The 16,690-nt window shown below is 44.3% G+C and overlaps 2 protein-coding genes and 1 long non-coding RNA gene across 4 annotated transcripts in view; 2 read left to right on the plus strand and 1 right to left on the minus strand.

Moving 5' to 3' along the window:
* Window positions 1-8,805, plus strand: part of SFMBT1 (Scm like with four mbt domains 1) — a 73,397-nt gene extending 64,592 nt beyond the window's left edge. For both annotated transcript variants that reach the window (XM_059856280.1, XM_059856281.1), the window contains exons 17-21: window positions 1,000-1,175; window positions 1,770-1,948; window positions 2,074-2,319; window positions 2,543-2,671; window positions 3,370-8,805. In XM_059856280.1, the coding sequence (XP_059712263.1) occupies window positions 1,000-1,175; window positions 1,770-1,948; window positions 2,074-2,319; window positions 2,543-2,671; window positions 3,370-3,510 (871 nt within the window). In that variant the 3' untranslated portion in view covers window positions 3,511-8,805. The remainder of the gene's footprint in view (window positions 1-999; window positions 1,176-1,769; window positions 1,949-2,073; window positions 2,320-2,542; window positions 2,672-3,369) is intronic.
* On the minus strand, window positions 1,300-10,884 carry LOC132332221 (uncharacterized). The gene is made up of 2 exons (XR_009487840.1): window positions 10,689-10,884; window positions 1,300-2,723 (listed from the first exon to the last, which is right to left on the minus strand). It is a non-coding gene; the product is annotated as an uncharacterized LOC132332221 (long non-coding RNA).
* A 134-nt stretch (window positions 10,885-11,018) lies between these two features.
* Window positions 11,019-16,690, plus strand: part of STIMATE (STIM activating enhancer) — a 32,740-nt gene continuing 27,068 nt past the window's right edge. The window contains exon 1 of the mRNA XM_059856282.1: window positions 11,019-11,202. Coding sequence (XP_059712265.1) covers window positions 11,034-11,202 — 169 coding nt within the window. The 5' untranslated portion in view covers window positions 11,019-11,033. The remainder of the gene's footprint in view (window positions 11,203-16,690) is intronic.

Raw genomic sequence — 16,690 nt, forward strand, 5'->3', positions numbered from 1 at the left:
TCCCTACATAATTTTGAACGTGTCAGTAATTCATTTGCTGGATCAGTTTCATGTATAAAAAGACATCTTTCCATATATTGGAGGACTGCTCTGAATTGGGCAATTGGAAGATGACAAAGGTTAGTGTAAACAGAAGGTGTAGCTGAAGAATAAAGAAAAAAATATTTGTTTAGTCTCACTGAAGTTGCTGTTGACTTTCTTTTGCCACAGTAGTGACACCAGGGGTATCTGGACTATGATGATACTGTTGGTTTTTACAAGGTATTACCTAGGTACTTGCAGGCCTGAAACATCTCTGGTAGATATCAGCACATGCTTGTAGCTGTGCTGGGAGGACAAAGCAGAAATGCTGGGCAGCTTTGGTAGGTATTGCCCAGTGCAGCTCTTTCAGTGTAATGGCAAGGTTGGTGAACAAAAAGGAATAATTTCTTCATTTAAATCAAAGAGGAGCAGTATGTGGAGTTGTGCAAGTGACTGTCCCAGGGAATTGTTCAGCAGTTGGACAAAAGCTGATTGGAAATGTGGCAGTGGTCCCCTTGCCTCCATAGGATGAGCACAGAAAGGCTCACCAAGAGCTGTCTGCTGTTATCTGAATGAGCTCAGTGGGTGCTCTCAGCCTTGGTTTGAGGAACCAGCTGTCCATGTCACAGTGGGCATTTCTGCAGTCCCATAAAAGCAAGGAGAGAGCAAACCATCTGTGAACCAAGAAAACAAAGTATCTGAACTCTGGGACAGTCCCCTCAGATGGTGTTTTGTAGCTGTTGATGGGGCAGTGCTGCTGTTTGGTACTGCAGCCACCTCTGTGATGGATTTTCTTTATTTGGGGATCTGACAGAAGAGACAGGAGCTCCTGTTTTCTGGACTTGGCAGTCCATACAGTTCATCATTGCTCATATTTTTTTCTCAGTTTGATCTCAGTATTTTTGTACACCTTTCAAGGAAGTCCTTTTATCCTGGTAATTAGAAGATTGCTAATTATGCCTGTATTTTCAATGCTAGATACAAAGGCAAGAGCTACCGTGCGACCGTGGAGGTTGTGAGGACGGCAGATCGGGTGGCAGATTTCTGCAGGAAAACCTGCATCAAGCTGGAATGTTGTCCAAACCTCTTTGGCCCTCAGATGGTGCTGGATAAGTGTTCAGAGAACTGCTCTGTCCTGACAAAGACAAAATACAGTGAGTAGTTCCCCAGTCCACACCAAGGTGGAATTTGGAGCGTTATATTTTAGTTTTGGCTAAATTTTGGCTTTGACTCCAGAAGGAGCAGCTCAAGCACTACGTAAGAGAGGCCTACAAAATATTCATGGCATTATAATTCCTTTTATTGATTTGTCATGGGGAAAAACATGCAACACCCTCAAGCTCTATTCTTAGTTTTTAGGGTTTTTGTAGACTGGCTTTAACCATTTGACACTGCGAGAACGAACAGTGCATTGAGGCTATGTTTAAAAACTACAAATCATCATAAAAAGCACCATTAAATTGGACCAAATCCTTGATAAGTTTTGTATAAAATAGGATCATCTGGGGGCTTCCCAGAGATGGAGGAAGTAAATCTTTACAGGGCAAACAAAACTGATCAGTAACTCTTGTTCCTTAAACCAAATTGAAGTGGAAGATGGAGACATAGTGATTTTGAAGATTTGCAGAACTGGGATTCCTATTGGGAAATGTCCTTCTACTGATTTTCCAGTCCTGATGAGGGGCAAGCATAACTAGTGACACTGAAGGTGCATTTCAACAGTGTGCTCCTTCCTTCTGTCCTGGCAGCACACTATTATGGAAAGCGGAAAAACAAGCGGATAGGGCGGCCCCCGGGTGGCCACAGCAACCTGGAAGTAGCCATGAAGAAACCAAATAAAAGACGGAAGAGACGAAAACATTTCTTTGTTCATAAGAAAAAACGTTCTTCCACGTCTGTGGATAACACTCCAGCTGGATCTCCCCAGGTAGGACAGTGCTCATGGATCTGGGATGTGATCTTTGACTGCTTCATTTGAAACAGCAAATGTTAGTTCCTTGCAACTTCAGGGTTACAGCTGCCTTCTTTCTTTCTTTTCTCCAAACTCTTCAGGGCAGTGGGGCAGAGGAGGAGGATGACCAGGACGAGGTGGATGAAGAGTCTCTGACTGAGGACAGCACCTCAGAGCACCAAGATGAGCTGCTTGAAGAATCAGAGGTGTCAGAGAAGAAATCCCTATCATCATCTCCCACCCAGAGTGAACTGTCTCATTCCCTGGCTCAGGACCGAGACAAGCGGAAGAGGAAGCTCAGGACCTTCTCCTTTTCTGATGATGAAAATAAACCTCCTTCGCCAAAGGTAGCTTGGAATGTAGATTTCTGCCCTGGCTTGCTGCCTGCTGGGCAAGCACCAAAATCTTGGGGGTATTAACCACAATATGTGTGTTCTCTGTTTCCCCGTGAAGGGTGTTGTGAAAACTCTACAGAATAATTAAAATCCCTGATGTTTGTTATGGTTGGGTCATAGGACTGTAATAAAGGCCAAGCATGTGATATTTTGGGAATTGTTTTGGCTTGTCTAGGACATAAAGATGGAAGTTGCTGAAAAGCTGCAGCTGGACAGTAACCCTCTGGAATGGAGCGTGGCTGATGTGGTACGATTCCTCAAATCCACTGACTGTGCTCCCCTGGCAAGGATTTTCCTTGATCAGGTATCATTTTCTGGCTGTTGAATGTTGAATCTGTCACTTGGCTTCTTATCCCCTAAGGAGTCAGAAAATGAAATTTTTTTAATAGGGTTCAGAGGAAACATACATTTGTGCAACCTGCAGCAGTTTGAGAGGGGAGTTCAGGGAATGACCAGAATTTTCAGGTTTCTCACTACTTGGGGGGAAGGATATTTTGGTCTGCAGAGCATCTGAATCCTAAAACTACAAATAATGCCTACAACAAAGCACCATGACAAAAGTCAACATTTTGTTTGCGTCTTGGTTAAAATTTGCCATAAAACCAGTATCCATTAAAACTGTGATATTAGCACTAATGGTAGGGGTGGCTTGTAGTGGTGGATGTTGCAGATATACTTCACCTTGTGGAACCTCTGTTTCTACAGAAAGATGCATGGTTGGTTAAAATTACTTTCTGCTTGAAATTCCCTTGGTTTCTGTTGTTGGGTTGTATTTTTTACAGTAGAATCTCCCAAGAGTCTGTGCCTCAGTGGATTTGAGCTGGCATTTTAAGAAAGGAGTTAATTTGTTGTGTGTGAGAGAGATTTTTCAAGCTGCCTGGGGGAACATGAAAGAAACATCTAATTCACAAACAATCACAAATCTGAAATTACAGCAAGTCAAAGCTGAAGGAGCAGGGAGAATAACAACAAAGTCACTCTGGAATTTTTGTCTTCTGACAGGAAATCGATGGCCAGGCACTGCTGCTGCTGACCCTGCCCACTGTTCAGGAGTGCATGGACTTGAAGCTTGGACCAGCTATTAAGCTCTGCCATCACATTGAGAGGGTCAAACTTGCCTTCTACCAGCAGTTTGCAAACTGAGGAGCAGCCAAGTTGAAGTGGACCTTTGAAGCACAACTACAAAAACATGCTCCTTCCTCTCTAGCAAGTAAAGCCAAATGAACTTAAACTGAGGCCCTGGTGACCTAAAAGTGTGTGTCAGCCTCAATTTTTTCTATTTCAACAGAAGGAAGACAACATCTGGAGCAAAATGCCAATGCAAACACAGGGGCTACTCTACCAGCTGCCAGCTCGGGAACACAATAGTCTCTTGCTCTATGGTTCCCTTTTTTTAATGTATTTTTTAATGATGACAGAAAAGTCTCCTCTTGTAGGAAATGGCATTTCAATAGTTCTGTTGGCACGGAACTTTAAAAGGAGAAACGGATCCTGTTTACGTTCGCATGTAGGCTGCCAGAAATAACCTTCTGTTCCTGATGTTTCACAGAATCCCCTGCCCTCCCTGTGGATGAACACTTGCTTTACCACAGCACTGACTTTGGAATGTGTTCTTTGCACATTCGTGTGTTAATGTTGAGATTTTTAATGAATTTGTTCATTGTTAGGACAACAATGTGGCCACAGGGTTCTGAATGTACAGTATAGCAAGAGTGTGGTTCCTTTTGAAGGTTTTTTATGTTTGTTTGGTTGGTTTGGTTTGTTTCACTGTTGTTGGTTTTGCTTTTGTTTTTACTACCTCTGTAGTCTGAACAGTAGAAGTGATGAACTAAAAAGGGAGGGAACTGCTCTTTCTGGACACGTGGTCAGTGGCTGCACAGCAGTCTGGCTTCTGTGGGCATGTCCAGAGTGCAAACCAATGTCAGCTTCTGTTCCAAAGCTTTAGCTGAAACTTCTGTAGGCATAACCTGGATGTTTCCTTTTTTCAGATGTCAGAAAACTGAATTATTTTGCACTTCTCTTACAGACAGGCTGTAGGACATAAGGAAGGAAAGAGAAAGTGCCTCTGCATTTTCTATATTTGGGTTGTCAGATTTTTTTTTCTTTATTCTATGAAGTTATTTCCTTTTTCTTCTAGCAAACAATTGGGCCATGTACATAGAGCCTGTCAGCAGACTTTTGCTTTGCTACCTGAACATCTATTTAGAGAACACACTAAGGAAACTGCAATCAATAGAGGACTGCAACATAGCTCTGCCAGTGTTTGCATTCTGGAAACTCTTATGAGCTTGACTTTGTATTTTTAACTATCTACAGATGCTCAGGATCAGACTTGATGAAAATTTGGTGGGTTGGCAAGGGATTAGTGTGCTTTTATTACAGAAAAGGAAAAGGACCAGTGGGACATCTTAGTTCTGTCAGTAGACTCACAGTAGGATGAACTGCTGATTTTAATTTTCCATAGTAATAAAACCCAGTCAGCCACTTGCTGTAGGCCAGTGCTTTACACCTGGAGTAACAGGGCTTACGTTACTTTCCATTAAAGGTGTGGGGAAACTCACACCAGGCTCAAGATCTGCATCACATCCGTGTTGAGTTTCAGCTGGCTTGCATTCATTCACTCTGCCTGTTCTCAGAGTGTTTGGAGGAGCACAGGCAGGAGCTGGATGTGTGAAGCTCTGCTCCTTTATGTCCTGTTCAAATCCACCTCTGCAGGAAGCCCCTGGCCTACATGTGAGTTAGGAAGGTGCTTGCTGCAGGAATGGGTTTTGGAAGGATGCAGTTATTGGGTTCTGATGAACAGGGATTACTCTGGTCAAATGGAATGATTGGAGTGTCCCTTAGGCCCAGTGTGACTGGCCATTCCAAAGCTGTGAGCTGCAGGATTCAGCAAGGATGTGGTCTGTAGGCTGAGAGCTGAGTTGGCACAGCCTGTGACTTCACCTGCCAGCTTGGTGTGGAGGGGGAGCTGCCTCCAGTGAAAACTGCTGGGACTAAGCAGAGCTCAGTAACTGGGGGTGGTTGCTTTTGCTCCTTAGAGTAACTCCCCAGTCAAGGCAGAACTATTCACACAATTATTAAAATCAGATTTTTTTTTTTCAGTCCAGAATCAAAATATAAATGTCAGATTATTTAATAGCTGAATATTCCTGAGGGAGGGCAGTGTGTAGCTAGGACAATTTTTCTCCCATATTGTAAGCAGAGTGTGAAGACACAATTAAATTAAATCAAAGTGTCCCTTTTTCCTCCTTACACCAGATATGTGGCCAATAAATGGTTGTTTTGCCTCTTCATATTGTGCTTAGATCATTTGCCTGTACTCCAGTCCCTTAGGACAAACTCATTCATAAGCCATTAGGCTTGAAAAAATTTCTAAAGAAACACTGCTGCTTTGCTGTCAGCATCTTGTCTTGAGAAATTTGACCAGCAGAGAACTTCTGGGCTGGAAGATGATGCTTTTGGGTCAGTGCAGTACAATTCCCAGGGTTCTGTTGTCCTGGTGCCTGGCAGGATTGCCCTGCATAGCCAGGAGATGTTGCTTCCACCTTTCCCCATGGACAGATAGATGTCTTTTCAAGTACTTGTCAGGAGAGAACAGAGCTGAACTTGTCATTTAGTGGACCTGTTAACATGGTGCCTGGGGTTTTAAATACAAATGTCATACTCCTTTTCTCAGTAAATAAAGCAGTCAGCAGTTTCAGCTATTAGCGGGATACTCACTGGTCACCTTTGGCATGTTTTATAGGCTGGATTTTTCTGCCTTGTTTTGGGAGGCACTGACAGTCTGGTCCCAATGGGATCTATTTTTGTTGAGATTTTCAAAAGGGATGTTTTCATTATTTGTGAAATGTTTTTATGCTGCACACGGGTACTGTACACTCTGTTTCCTGGAAAAAAAATGCACTCTGTTTTATTGCTGGATTTAAAAGGGATAATTGGGGCTTTATCTTGATGGATGGTGTTTCTACTTGACTCTGTTTCAAGTTCCTCTTTCTCTACACGTGGCAGATGACACAACTGCACTTACTTGTTCATCTTACTCCAGTATGACTTGAAATGAGCTCACGTGCTGCTTTGGTCACTCTGTTTCTTCAAAACTGGATTGTGTGTAGCTGGTGGCTGAATCTTGGATTTGGGTGACAGCAGTGTTTCACCATCAGAAATCACTGGGACTGCAGTAATTTAAGGTTCAGGGGTTTGTGCTGTCCTCTAGCACATAATTCACCATACAGTACAACAAAGCTGGAGTCCAGGAAAAGGCACTGATGTCTTAACAAATGTCTCCAGTGCAAGAAAATGAACTCTCCACTGAGCCTTGTGTACTCTTAATGTGGCTGGTAACAGGATTTTACCCTTGGCTTGACCCACTGAGGGTTTGTGTTCTTGCTTGTCATGTTTTCATATGCATTGTGCAGTCCTGGGTTTGCACATTGTAGCTTTAGGAACCTGGTGGTGCCACTTTGACTGTGCTAAGCTTAGCCTTGTTAGGCAGGAGGATTTTGCTGGGTCACTGTTGTGTGCTTTCTGCACCAGCTCAAGGATTCTGTAACAGAACTTGAGAAGTATTTGACCTCCAAAAATGCCATGGAGGTTTAATGTGGTAGAATTATTCCCAAAGCACAAGCAGCTTGCAGTCCATCTTAAACTGAAAGCAGTCCTTCCAGGAGAGGAGAGGTACAGCACTGATCTTGGTGAATGAAGACTACTTTTTTCCTATATCTAAACATTTCTGAAAGTTCCTCTTTGAGGAATGAAATAAAAGGCAGATTAATTTCTGTATTGTAAAGAACTCCAGGATTGTTTGCAGTCTCTCCTGGGGTTAATGGAATACAGAGTTTGGGAGTGGTTTTAAAGATTACTTTCTCTGTCACGACTTTTAGCAGTATTTTGTTGTTGTTTTAGGATTTGCTAGTGCTTGTTCTTTATTCAAGTGATGCTTTAAAGGAGGGAAGGAGTATTTAGCTGCTAAGTCCACAGAAGTGTAAATATATTTACAGGCAATTGGACTGAGCACTCCATTCTTCTGTATGAAGTACAAGCCTTGGTACTTTGTTGGCAGAAAGCCCAGTGGCTTGTGAGATTTTTGAATGTAATGGAATAGGCTTCAAAACTATCAAGCTTGAGTTGGAGACTGGATACCTTTGGACCAAATCTCTTGTTACTAGATGAAGTAGCCTTACCAGAAAGCCAAAAATATGATCCTGTACAAAGCTACTCCTTAACCAGTCCTGTCACAAAGTGTCAGCCTGGTTACTGCCTACTGTGAGCTCAGATTACCTAAAAGTAACTAAGCACAAAGACATAGGCTGGGTCAGGAGACTTCAGCTGTAGGATGAAGGCTCCCCTTCCAAGGGATCATGTGCTGAGCCCTTGTTTCAGAGTGCTGCTGCCCTTCCCCAAACATGCATGTAGCCTTGTTTTCAAAGGCAGCCTTTTGGGTAAAGGATTGCAATGGGATTTGGGAACACCAGAGACAACAAGCCTCTTTTATTGTTGCAAAACCAAAATACCAATCTGTATGAAACACAACAAAAATGAGTTAAGGTTAGTGACAGTTTGTCTCCGTGGTCATTTTGGTGGTGTCTGTTCTGAAATGCACCAGACATGCAAGTGGACTCTTGATGAGAAGACCAAGTTGCTCAGTCCAGGTGCCCAGCCTGCAGTGTTTGGCTCAGCTTTAAGCCATGGAAACGAGCAGATCTTGTGCTGACAGAGCTCCAAGGCAGGGGGTCTGAGTGACTTAGCACAAACAATGGCACCCCTGGCCTGGCACAGACCAGGGGGAGCAGCCCTGGGGCTCGGGGACAGCTCGTGGCACGGAGTCAGCACTGAGCTCTGGGCACAAAGGAATTCTCACCCACTCTGAAAGTTGTTGGGCACCAGTTTCCAAGAAACCTCATGGCAAAACAAACAAAATCTGGAGGTGTCATGTTTCTCCTCTCCTTTTTTATTTTTTTTTTTTATTATTTCTGTTTAAAATAAATAATCTCTATAGACAATCAGAGGTCTTCTAGGAATCTCTACCCAAAAGGGTGCCAGCTCCACACCTGTGGGCCTCTTTCTTATACTAACTCATTGGAACTGATGCACTTTTCCTGTATTTTGCCTTTTTTAATTAGCTGCTTGTTCTTAAAGATTTAAATGCATATTGTGTTGTGTCCCTTCTGCTTGTTTTATCTTTCTTTATCTTTTAAAAGAAAAAAATATATATGCAGTGAGACTGAAGTACTACATGGAAGAGAAACATGCACAAGAAAATATGCCTATTAAGTCCCACCATTGTTTGAGCAGGTGTAACAATTTAATCAGAGGATTTTTTAAAAAAATATTTTGGATGGATATTTTACTTGTTTTGTCTGTAAATAGTGTACAAAAGTTTGTGTTATATGACAGTTTTAAGTGGTTGTAAGAAAATTAAAAAAGATACTTAAACTGTTACTGATGACTTTGGTATTAATATCATAAATACTGCTGCTAACCATGAGCAATTTTTCATCTTGGAAAACTGTGGAAAGTTGTCTGGAATGTTCCATTGCTTGCATAAAACGTAAATGCAAGCCACATAAATACCACATGGAGAGCCTTCATGCTGAAGAGCTTGATTGGGTTTATTCAGTTCCCTCAAATGTAGGAGTCCTCTTTATCAAAGCTTCTTCTAAGGTTACAGGTTTTGTTTCACAGGATGCTGAATCCAATTAATATACAGGAGCTGAGGACAGGACCTACAAATTGGAGTAATTTTCTTTTATTGCATTCTTTGAACCTTGGAAGATGCTTGATACAATCCACTGCAAACCTTGCAGGTGCTGTAGCTCCTGGATGGTTTTGTAAAGGTTAGTGCTACCCCAGCAAGCTGAAATTTTAAAAAAGGCTGGCTTTGCTTCCTCTGAATAACATGAGATGTTTCAGAAAACTTTGCCTTGCAAAGTTCTTGTTTCCTTACTTGGCATTCCAACAGATTGTACTCAACACTTGTTTCTTGGCTGCACTTCAGTTACCTTGAGCTGATTTTACACTGGATGCAAAAAATGCATAGGAGTGGGATGAAACTGATTTGCTTAACGCTGTCTTTAGACCTCTATAAATAAGTGGGATTTATCATAAATCTTCTACTTGCCTTCACAGAGCACTGTCTGCCTGAGAGAAATCTGAAGGCTTGTGAATAGTACATAGCAGGAGGCAGTGATTTGTCTGCCACAGGTTTCAGAAGGGCTTATAGGAGTCATGATGAGATGAAACCCTTGAAGAGGCATTTTGGGGGAATGATCTGGTTTAAAGCATGGAATGTGGAGTAACATGAGGCATAAGCCCTTAGAGTTTTGTTTCCAGATTCATGTCTGAAACATAGGTTTTATGTGTAAATAGCATTAGGTAAATCTTTAACCAATATTGGGGTTAAGGTCAGGTATGTGTGTGGGATGTCTGATGTTCAGCAGCAGCTGTGAAAGCTAAAAATCCACCCTGGGCCACAAGCAAATAGGTCAAGTCCAGGTTGCAAATGCAGTGCTTGATGGCTGTTACCACTGTGTGCAAGGGGGAGAAAAAGTAACCTGCTTTGGTCCATGTCTTTTCTGTTAGTTAACTATTTGCTTTCCTGAGCTCTTGCTTTCGGCAGCTCAGAGCAGAAGAGAGCTGACTTGGGGCCAGAGACACTGGACAGAGCATTTTGGCTGTGTGCTCTCTAGGTCAGAGAGCTGAGAGCATTTCTTTTTCTAGCTGCAACTTCCAGACATTTATAAACCACCTAAAAATCAGAAAAATCACTGTCGTGTGCCAGTACTGTTTGGCATCACCTGCCAGGAAGGACAGTCACATAGGTAGGTTTGTGATGTAGACACAACAAATGTTATTTAAAGAACTATTGGTTCATGTGCCTGGCTTTGCTTTCTGATAGACTTAAACACGTGCTTTCTGGGTCATATTTGTAAGTGAATTCCTATTTAGACAGGGATTTTAAATTATTTAAAGGAATTAAAGAAATTGTGTAAGAAAGCAATACAATGCAACGTGACCTGGGTTGATCCTGCACTAAAAATAAGAGCCGACACTTGATGCAGTTGTGGCTGGCGAGGATGAAGAGGGGCACAGCACAACGGGGCCAGTCGAGGCTCACTGACCAACACGTCCAGTTTCACAGTTTTCCAAATGAAAGTGCTGACATGTTTTGTTTAATCCATTGGGCCGGGGGTTGCCCTTTACAAAGGATGAAACATTTTCGCTAAAGAACCCAGGTCATATTTTCTTCTTGCTAGGGTGATAGCAGCCTTGCTCGACCCTGTGCGGTCTGGGCTAAGCAAAGCCTCCTGTGCTGTGGTTCTTACCCGGGGATTCCTCGGGGCTGTGGCGCGGTTTGGAAAAGGGATGGACGCTGGAGCCGGTGTTTGGATGCTGGAGCCAGACAGCGTTTGGCAGCTGCCCGCCACGGGCACTGCTCTTTCGTGCTCCTCAGCCGGCGCTGCCGGAGGGTTGCGGCTGAAGCCCCGGCTCCCGCTCGCAGTCCGTGTCACGGGCGGAGGGCCCAGGGGCGGCGCGCTGACGCGGCGGGGCGGGCAGGGGCGGTGCGGGCCGGGGAGCGGGGCGGGCCGGCAGCGCAGGCAGCGGGGCGGAGCGGCGGCGGGGCCGGCACGGCCGCCATGCGCCGCTGAGGGCGCCGGCCGGGCCTCGCCATGGGGGCGCCGCCGCCCAACGGCAGCCTCGGCCTCACCGCCGGCACCCCGCGGCCCGCAGGGGCGCCGGGGCCCGGGGACCGCGGCTGCGAGAACGGCGCCCTCATGGACAGATTCGGCATCTTCCTGCAGGGGCTCCTGGGCGTCGTGGCCTTCAGCACCCTCATGCGTGAGTGGCGGGGCCGCGGCCTCCGGCCTGGCGGGGAGCGGGGGCGGCCCGCGGACGGGTCGGGCTCGGTAGCGGTGCGGCGGCCGCGCTGCCCCGAGGCCGTCCCGGGAAGGGCCCGGCTGTCCCGGGCTCCCGGCCGGGGAGGGCTCGGAAGGGCCGCGGCGGCCTCGGGGGCGCAGCCGCCGGCGGCGCTTTGTGGGCGCCGGGTGAGCTGGAGCGGGGCCGTGCGGGGAGGCCTCAGAGGCGGTGGCTCGCGTCCTTTCGCTTTCTTAAACTTGTCTTCCCAATGCTCGTACCCGTGCTGGTAGAATTTATTGGGTGGGTGTGAGTTCTGCTTGGGATTCTGCCAGCAGGAGGAGGTGGTGTGTGCGGAGCCGCTCGGGTTTGGAATGTACACAAGTCACGGGTTTGGCTGATCGGTTTTGCTGCAGGTGCACCTACCCTGTCATGTCACCAGCAGCAAAGTCACTCTTGTTTCGGTCGTGCCTCGCTCCCTTGGAGGGCCGTTCCTGGGAGCTGGAGCAGCCCGAGAGCTGTGTGGCCGCTGGCAGAGCTCCACTGATGGGCAGCACTCCTGACCCTGCTCTCTGAGTGTGGTGGAAAGGCAAGGCAGGTCTGGTGGCTCCAGCCCTGTGGTGAGGCAGTCACAGCAACGTGAAACAATTCTGGTGGGTTTGTCTCTGTCCCGTGGTCTAGTTAGTATCCTTTGGGTGGAGGAGTGGAAAAGAAGCCCGGTGTCATTACTCAGCTGACTGTGACCTTGCTGGTAGCAAAAAATGGGAGAGGAAAAAGAGAACATCAGGCACATGTTTTATAGTTTGATCTGAAGACTTACATCCTGTTTACATTAGAATTGCACTGATGCCTTTTCATGCTGCTGTCATACCCTTATGGTTAACTCAGACATTTGCTACCACGTTATATTTGCATGCCTTACTTAGTGTCTCAGTCGCTATTGACAATTACATTGCTCTTCTAAAAGCTATGTGTGTAGCTGTCATCCTGTGGCTGAGGGGCAGCACTAATCAGCAGTGTAGTATTTGGCCAGTGACAGCAGCCTCATAATTAGAAGTTTTAGCAGTTTCTAAACAGAAGTACCTCTGTGTAAGAAGGTGATGAGTACACAGTGTTGGTTTTAGATTTAAGGAATACAAATAGGTAATTTTTATGGATTTGGCATCAAAAGATGAAGAACTACGTTGTTAGTTGTCAAGATGGTATATTTTTTTCTGGAAATAGTGTCTTTATGCATATTACAGTAACACTGGACTAAGTGATGCCAATAAAAATCACCTATAGAAAGCAGGGAGTAGAAAAATGAAAACCTTGTTGTTGGCTGCACTTTTTGACTTGAGTTAGGAATTGTTAAACCATGAACTGGGAGGAGACTGTTGATGCACTGGTGGCAGAAGGGAGTGGAAGGCAGCCAGTCCTCACAATGTACTGGTGAGAAAGGAGTCTGTGTTCAAAGCAGACTAGAGCAAAAACATAGCAATTTATCATTCTTCAAAGTGCATGTATTCAAAAACAGGACAGGTTTGTTTGTCCCAGCTTTGCCAGCCACATTCTCTTCCACAGTATTTTGTGCCTCTCCCTGAGCAGGAGGAGAAGCTGGAGACCCACATGGGCCTGTTGCAGTGGTACAAGAGCAGCTCTCTCTGTTAGGGGCTGCTTTGTGCAAAAATTCTGTTTGTCTGATAGCTATTTCTGCATGTTTCTATTCACTAGCATCATAAAGTCACCCCAGGACACCTTTTATGTCGTATGGAGAACACCTAGTGTGTTGTTCCAAACCCTTTAAAGTTTCCTTAACAAATGGGGCTTTTTGTGACAGGTAAGATGTGACAGAAGAGCAGGAACTTGTGGCTGAGAATGGAGGGAGAGTGTGACCTCAGCAAACATCTGGGCACCTGCACAGCTGTTCCTGCCCCCAGGCTGCTGGGGCAGGAGGGGTGACACAGCTGCTGGAGCTGCATCACAGGACTGGTTGCATTTGAGCTGGAGTAGCTCTGGTCCTGAAGCTGTCTGGCACAGAGGGAGAAACAAGTGGCTGTGGGCAGAGGCTGCTTGAGATTTGTGACTGCAGTCAGCCCCCTTGGGAATAGCAGTAATTCTCTGTGTGCAGCTGTATCATTTCTCCAGCTCTTGCCTTACTGGTCTGGTATTTAAATTTAATAAGGAGGAAGCCACTTGTCTTTTGTCTTTTTTTTTTTTTTTCCCGAAAGGAAGCACTAGAAGGAGATGTTCTAATATTTCAGTTGAGATTAATGGTACTGAGCCCTGTGTAGTGAAAGAAATTAAAGTAATGGCACCAGAGATACATTGCACAATTGCTCTTTATGCACAGAAACTGTCTTTCTTTGAAAAATATTTGATTTGACATGTAAAGAATAAGAAATTTTGGTAAGTGGCTAAATCAAAGGCTGACCCAGATGCGCCCTTTTCTAGACAAATTTTACCATGCTTGCATTCAGTGGAAGAAAGAAAATATTTTTAAATGTAAGCTGTAAGAGAAGAAGGACCTTTTCTGTGCCCCACTGCTGGATGTTCATCTACAAAGAACTGAAGGACTGTTCTGAAAGCAAAATTATTTAAGATCTGACACTCCAGTGTGCCACCTTTTTGTTCATGCCCCTGTTCAGTTGCTGTAAAGCTGTGCTGTCAGCTGACCTGCCAATGACATCATTCAAACTTCATAGTTGAAGGGCTAAAATGTGTTAAGTGTCAGGTTTTTAGTTTGTGGAAAATGTGGTGGCTCTCTGCCAGGGAGAGTGTGGGAGCTGCCCTGCTGTGTCTGTCTTCTGATACTGGTGGGAAAGGCTTTTACCCCAGGCACATTACCAGCCTACCTTGTGTGTTCCCACTACTGAATGGGCACAACCAAGAAGTGACAGGAATGCTGAATTTCTCACTCTGAGCTGACAAAATGTTCATTTGACATGAATTCCTAGGTTTCCTTTTCCTTGTAGTTCTTGATTCCCTGTTTTGACACACACAGGGAATGAGGATCAGTTTCACCCACTCACCCCACCTTACTGTTTAAATGAATGACTTCATTCTAGTTTTTTCCAGATTCAAATATAACCTGTCACATCCCCTAACCTTTTTCTTGTGGGAGGTGCTTTAGCTAGTGATCATCTATCTCGAGTTTATATGGGAGCTTCCCTATCTCCCTTTAAAAGAGTTGAAGTTTGCACATGGTTTTTATTGTTTTAAGTTAAGGCCACCTAAATTCACTCCTTAGTCTCTCTGATTCCAGATTGTACCCTGCTGTTCTTGATGTGAAGCATGTGCAGGGAGGTCCTTTTCTGATGTCTGAAGCAGTAGTGAATTTACTTAATACTATCAGAGCCCACCTGTTGTGTTTAATTAGTATGAATTAATTTTACTGCTCAGCTGTGAGGCTAAAGATGTGTGAAACAGTTTCACCCAGATGCTACAGAGGTTCCAGTACAGGAAGAGCTGATCTGAAGTTGGGTGTGACAACTTCTGTTGGGTCTCTTCTGACCACAGGCTCTCACTCCCTATCCAAGGGAACTAACTGATGAAAAACCACCTCATTTTGGCAAGTCTGCTTGGACTGGCAGCCCTCTTGGACTCTGGTTTTAAGTGTATTGCTTGGTTTTGTTCTTGTTCCTCCTGCCTTACATATGCATCTGTTTTTCACCCTGGTTTGTTTGTACCAAGCCACTTCATAACAGGAAGTCTTAATGAGTTTCCCTTGATGGAAGAAATGATGTTTATGCAACAGGTCACTAAGCCAAAGATAATATTTTTTCAAAGTTTGCTGCTATCATATTTGTATCCTGTTTCACAGGATCTTGATTTTAAATGATAACTTTGCTCCTTAGGTGTTTGAGGTTCCTTGGTGCAATATTTGTGTTTTTTTCCTGATGCCACAAAGCAGGTTTTAAATACTTTAGTATAATACCATGTGTTCTGTCTGTAATTACAAGCACCTTTTGAGCATTGGTAGTGCATGATAAGAGAGGGATATTAGCACAGTATTCTCATACATGTATGATGTTAGATGGAGGTTTAAATAGCTCCATTTTTATTACCCAAACCTGGGATAGACATGGGGGAAAAGCCACTGCCCATCTCGTTACTCTGTCTGACAAACTGTTTAAAGTAGTTTATTTACTAAGCTTGTTTGCCAGAAGATGGGTACCTTATTGGAGTGTGGCAGTGTTTGTTTTGGGCTACTTAGGAATGGCTGAGAAATCAGATGTGAGTTGTATGATGAATTATTGAAATAGAGGAGTCAGTTGGTTCTCTGTAAGTAGAAGGTTTGTGTCTGTCTGTGAGGAAAATACAAATATGCTGTAAAGGAAACCAGAGTGGGGGAGTCTATTCCTTTTTTATGGCCTTGTTACAGTTTGTGTCTGTACTCAAGCTGAGAAGGGTTTACAAAAGTGGAGTGATTGGGTACAGGTGCAGTGAATAACCCAGTAGGTGGGTTTGCTGTGAGTCACAGATGAAACAAAAAGAAACTGTTCCAATAAAAAATATTATATGTATGTTGTAAGCTGCTCTCTTTGCTTACAGTACCTTAAAGGAAATACCTTAAAAACTACATCCTTAATGCCATCGAACTTTACAGCAAGGTTTTCCCACTTAGAAAGCTGTCCAAGGAGAAGGAATGCTTTTTCACATAATAAGCTATCTTAGTAGGTAATTTAGTAGAATTTGAAATGCCTTAGCAAAAATGTGCTTTTCAGAGGAATTATTTCATATTTACATGAAGGTAACGGAGTAATTTTATGGGAATAATGTTCTGGGGAGAAGGAATTAAAGGTACTTCCAGTTGCCTTTAAGAAAAAAGCATAAAATAAGCTAATGGATACAAAAGGTCTAAACCATATGATTTAGTTGTTTCTATAGCAATTTTCTTTCTGCTTGAGCAGGCTTAGAAAATATGAAAATTTGATAGCCTGTAACATCAGCAGTGGAATACAGACCTCTGAGTAACAGCAACTAGCTTATTATGCATGGCATTTCCTGAGATGCTGGGCAGTGGCCTGCTAGCTTTATTAATGAAAGCATTTCTTCAAAAGATTATATATGATTCTGACTTGCTAATACTGCATCTTTGAATGTATTTGCTCTGAGTGATGCAGTTAATGTTCACACGAATTCCTGAGGACCTCTCAGCAGGGTCCTTTTTGTGTCTGGTAGTAAAACTTGTCTCAAAAGTGTCAGACTACAAATGGGAGCTTTCCTAGTTGTAAAAATATGAACAGCATTGTGCTCGCACACCGCAGGCACGATGCAAAACTCACTTTATTCGTTCTCCTAGAACTCTCACAAGTGCAGGCTCCTGGTGGCTTGCCAGGTGAATGCAGAGCTGGCATTGCAATGTCTGCTTGGAGCGAGTCGAAGGAGCGCTCTGGGGTACCGCAGCAGGGCGTGAATCCCTCTGCAGGTAAAGGAGCACTGGCAAGATGTGCTGTTGAACTGTGCTAAAAGGCGAGGCTCGGGAGAGCAT

The sequence above is a fragment of the Haemorhous mexicanus genome, chromosome 11, assembly GCF_027477595.1.
Source record: "Haemorhous mexicanus isolate bHaeMex1 chromosome 11, bHaeMex1.pri, whole genome shotgun sequence".
In the NCBI taxonomy this organism is placed as follows: Eukaryota; Metazoa; Chordata; class Aves; order Passeriformes; family Fringillidae; genus Haemorhous; species Haemorhous mexicanus.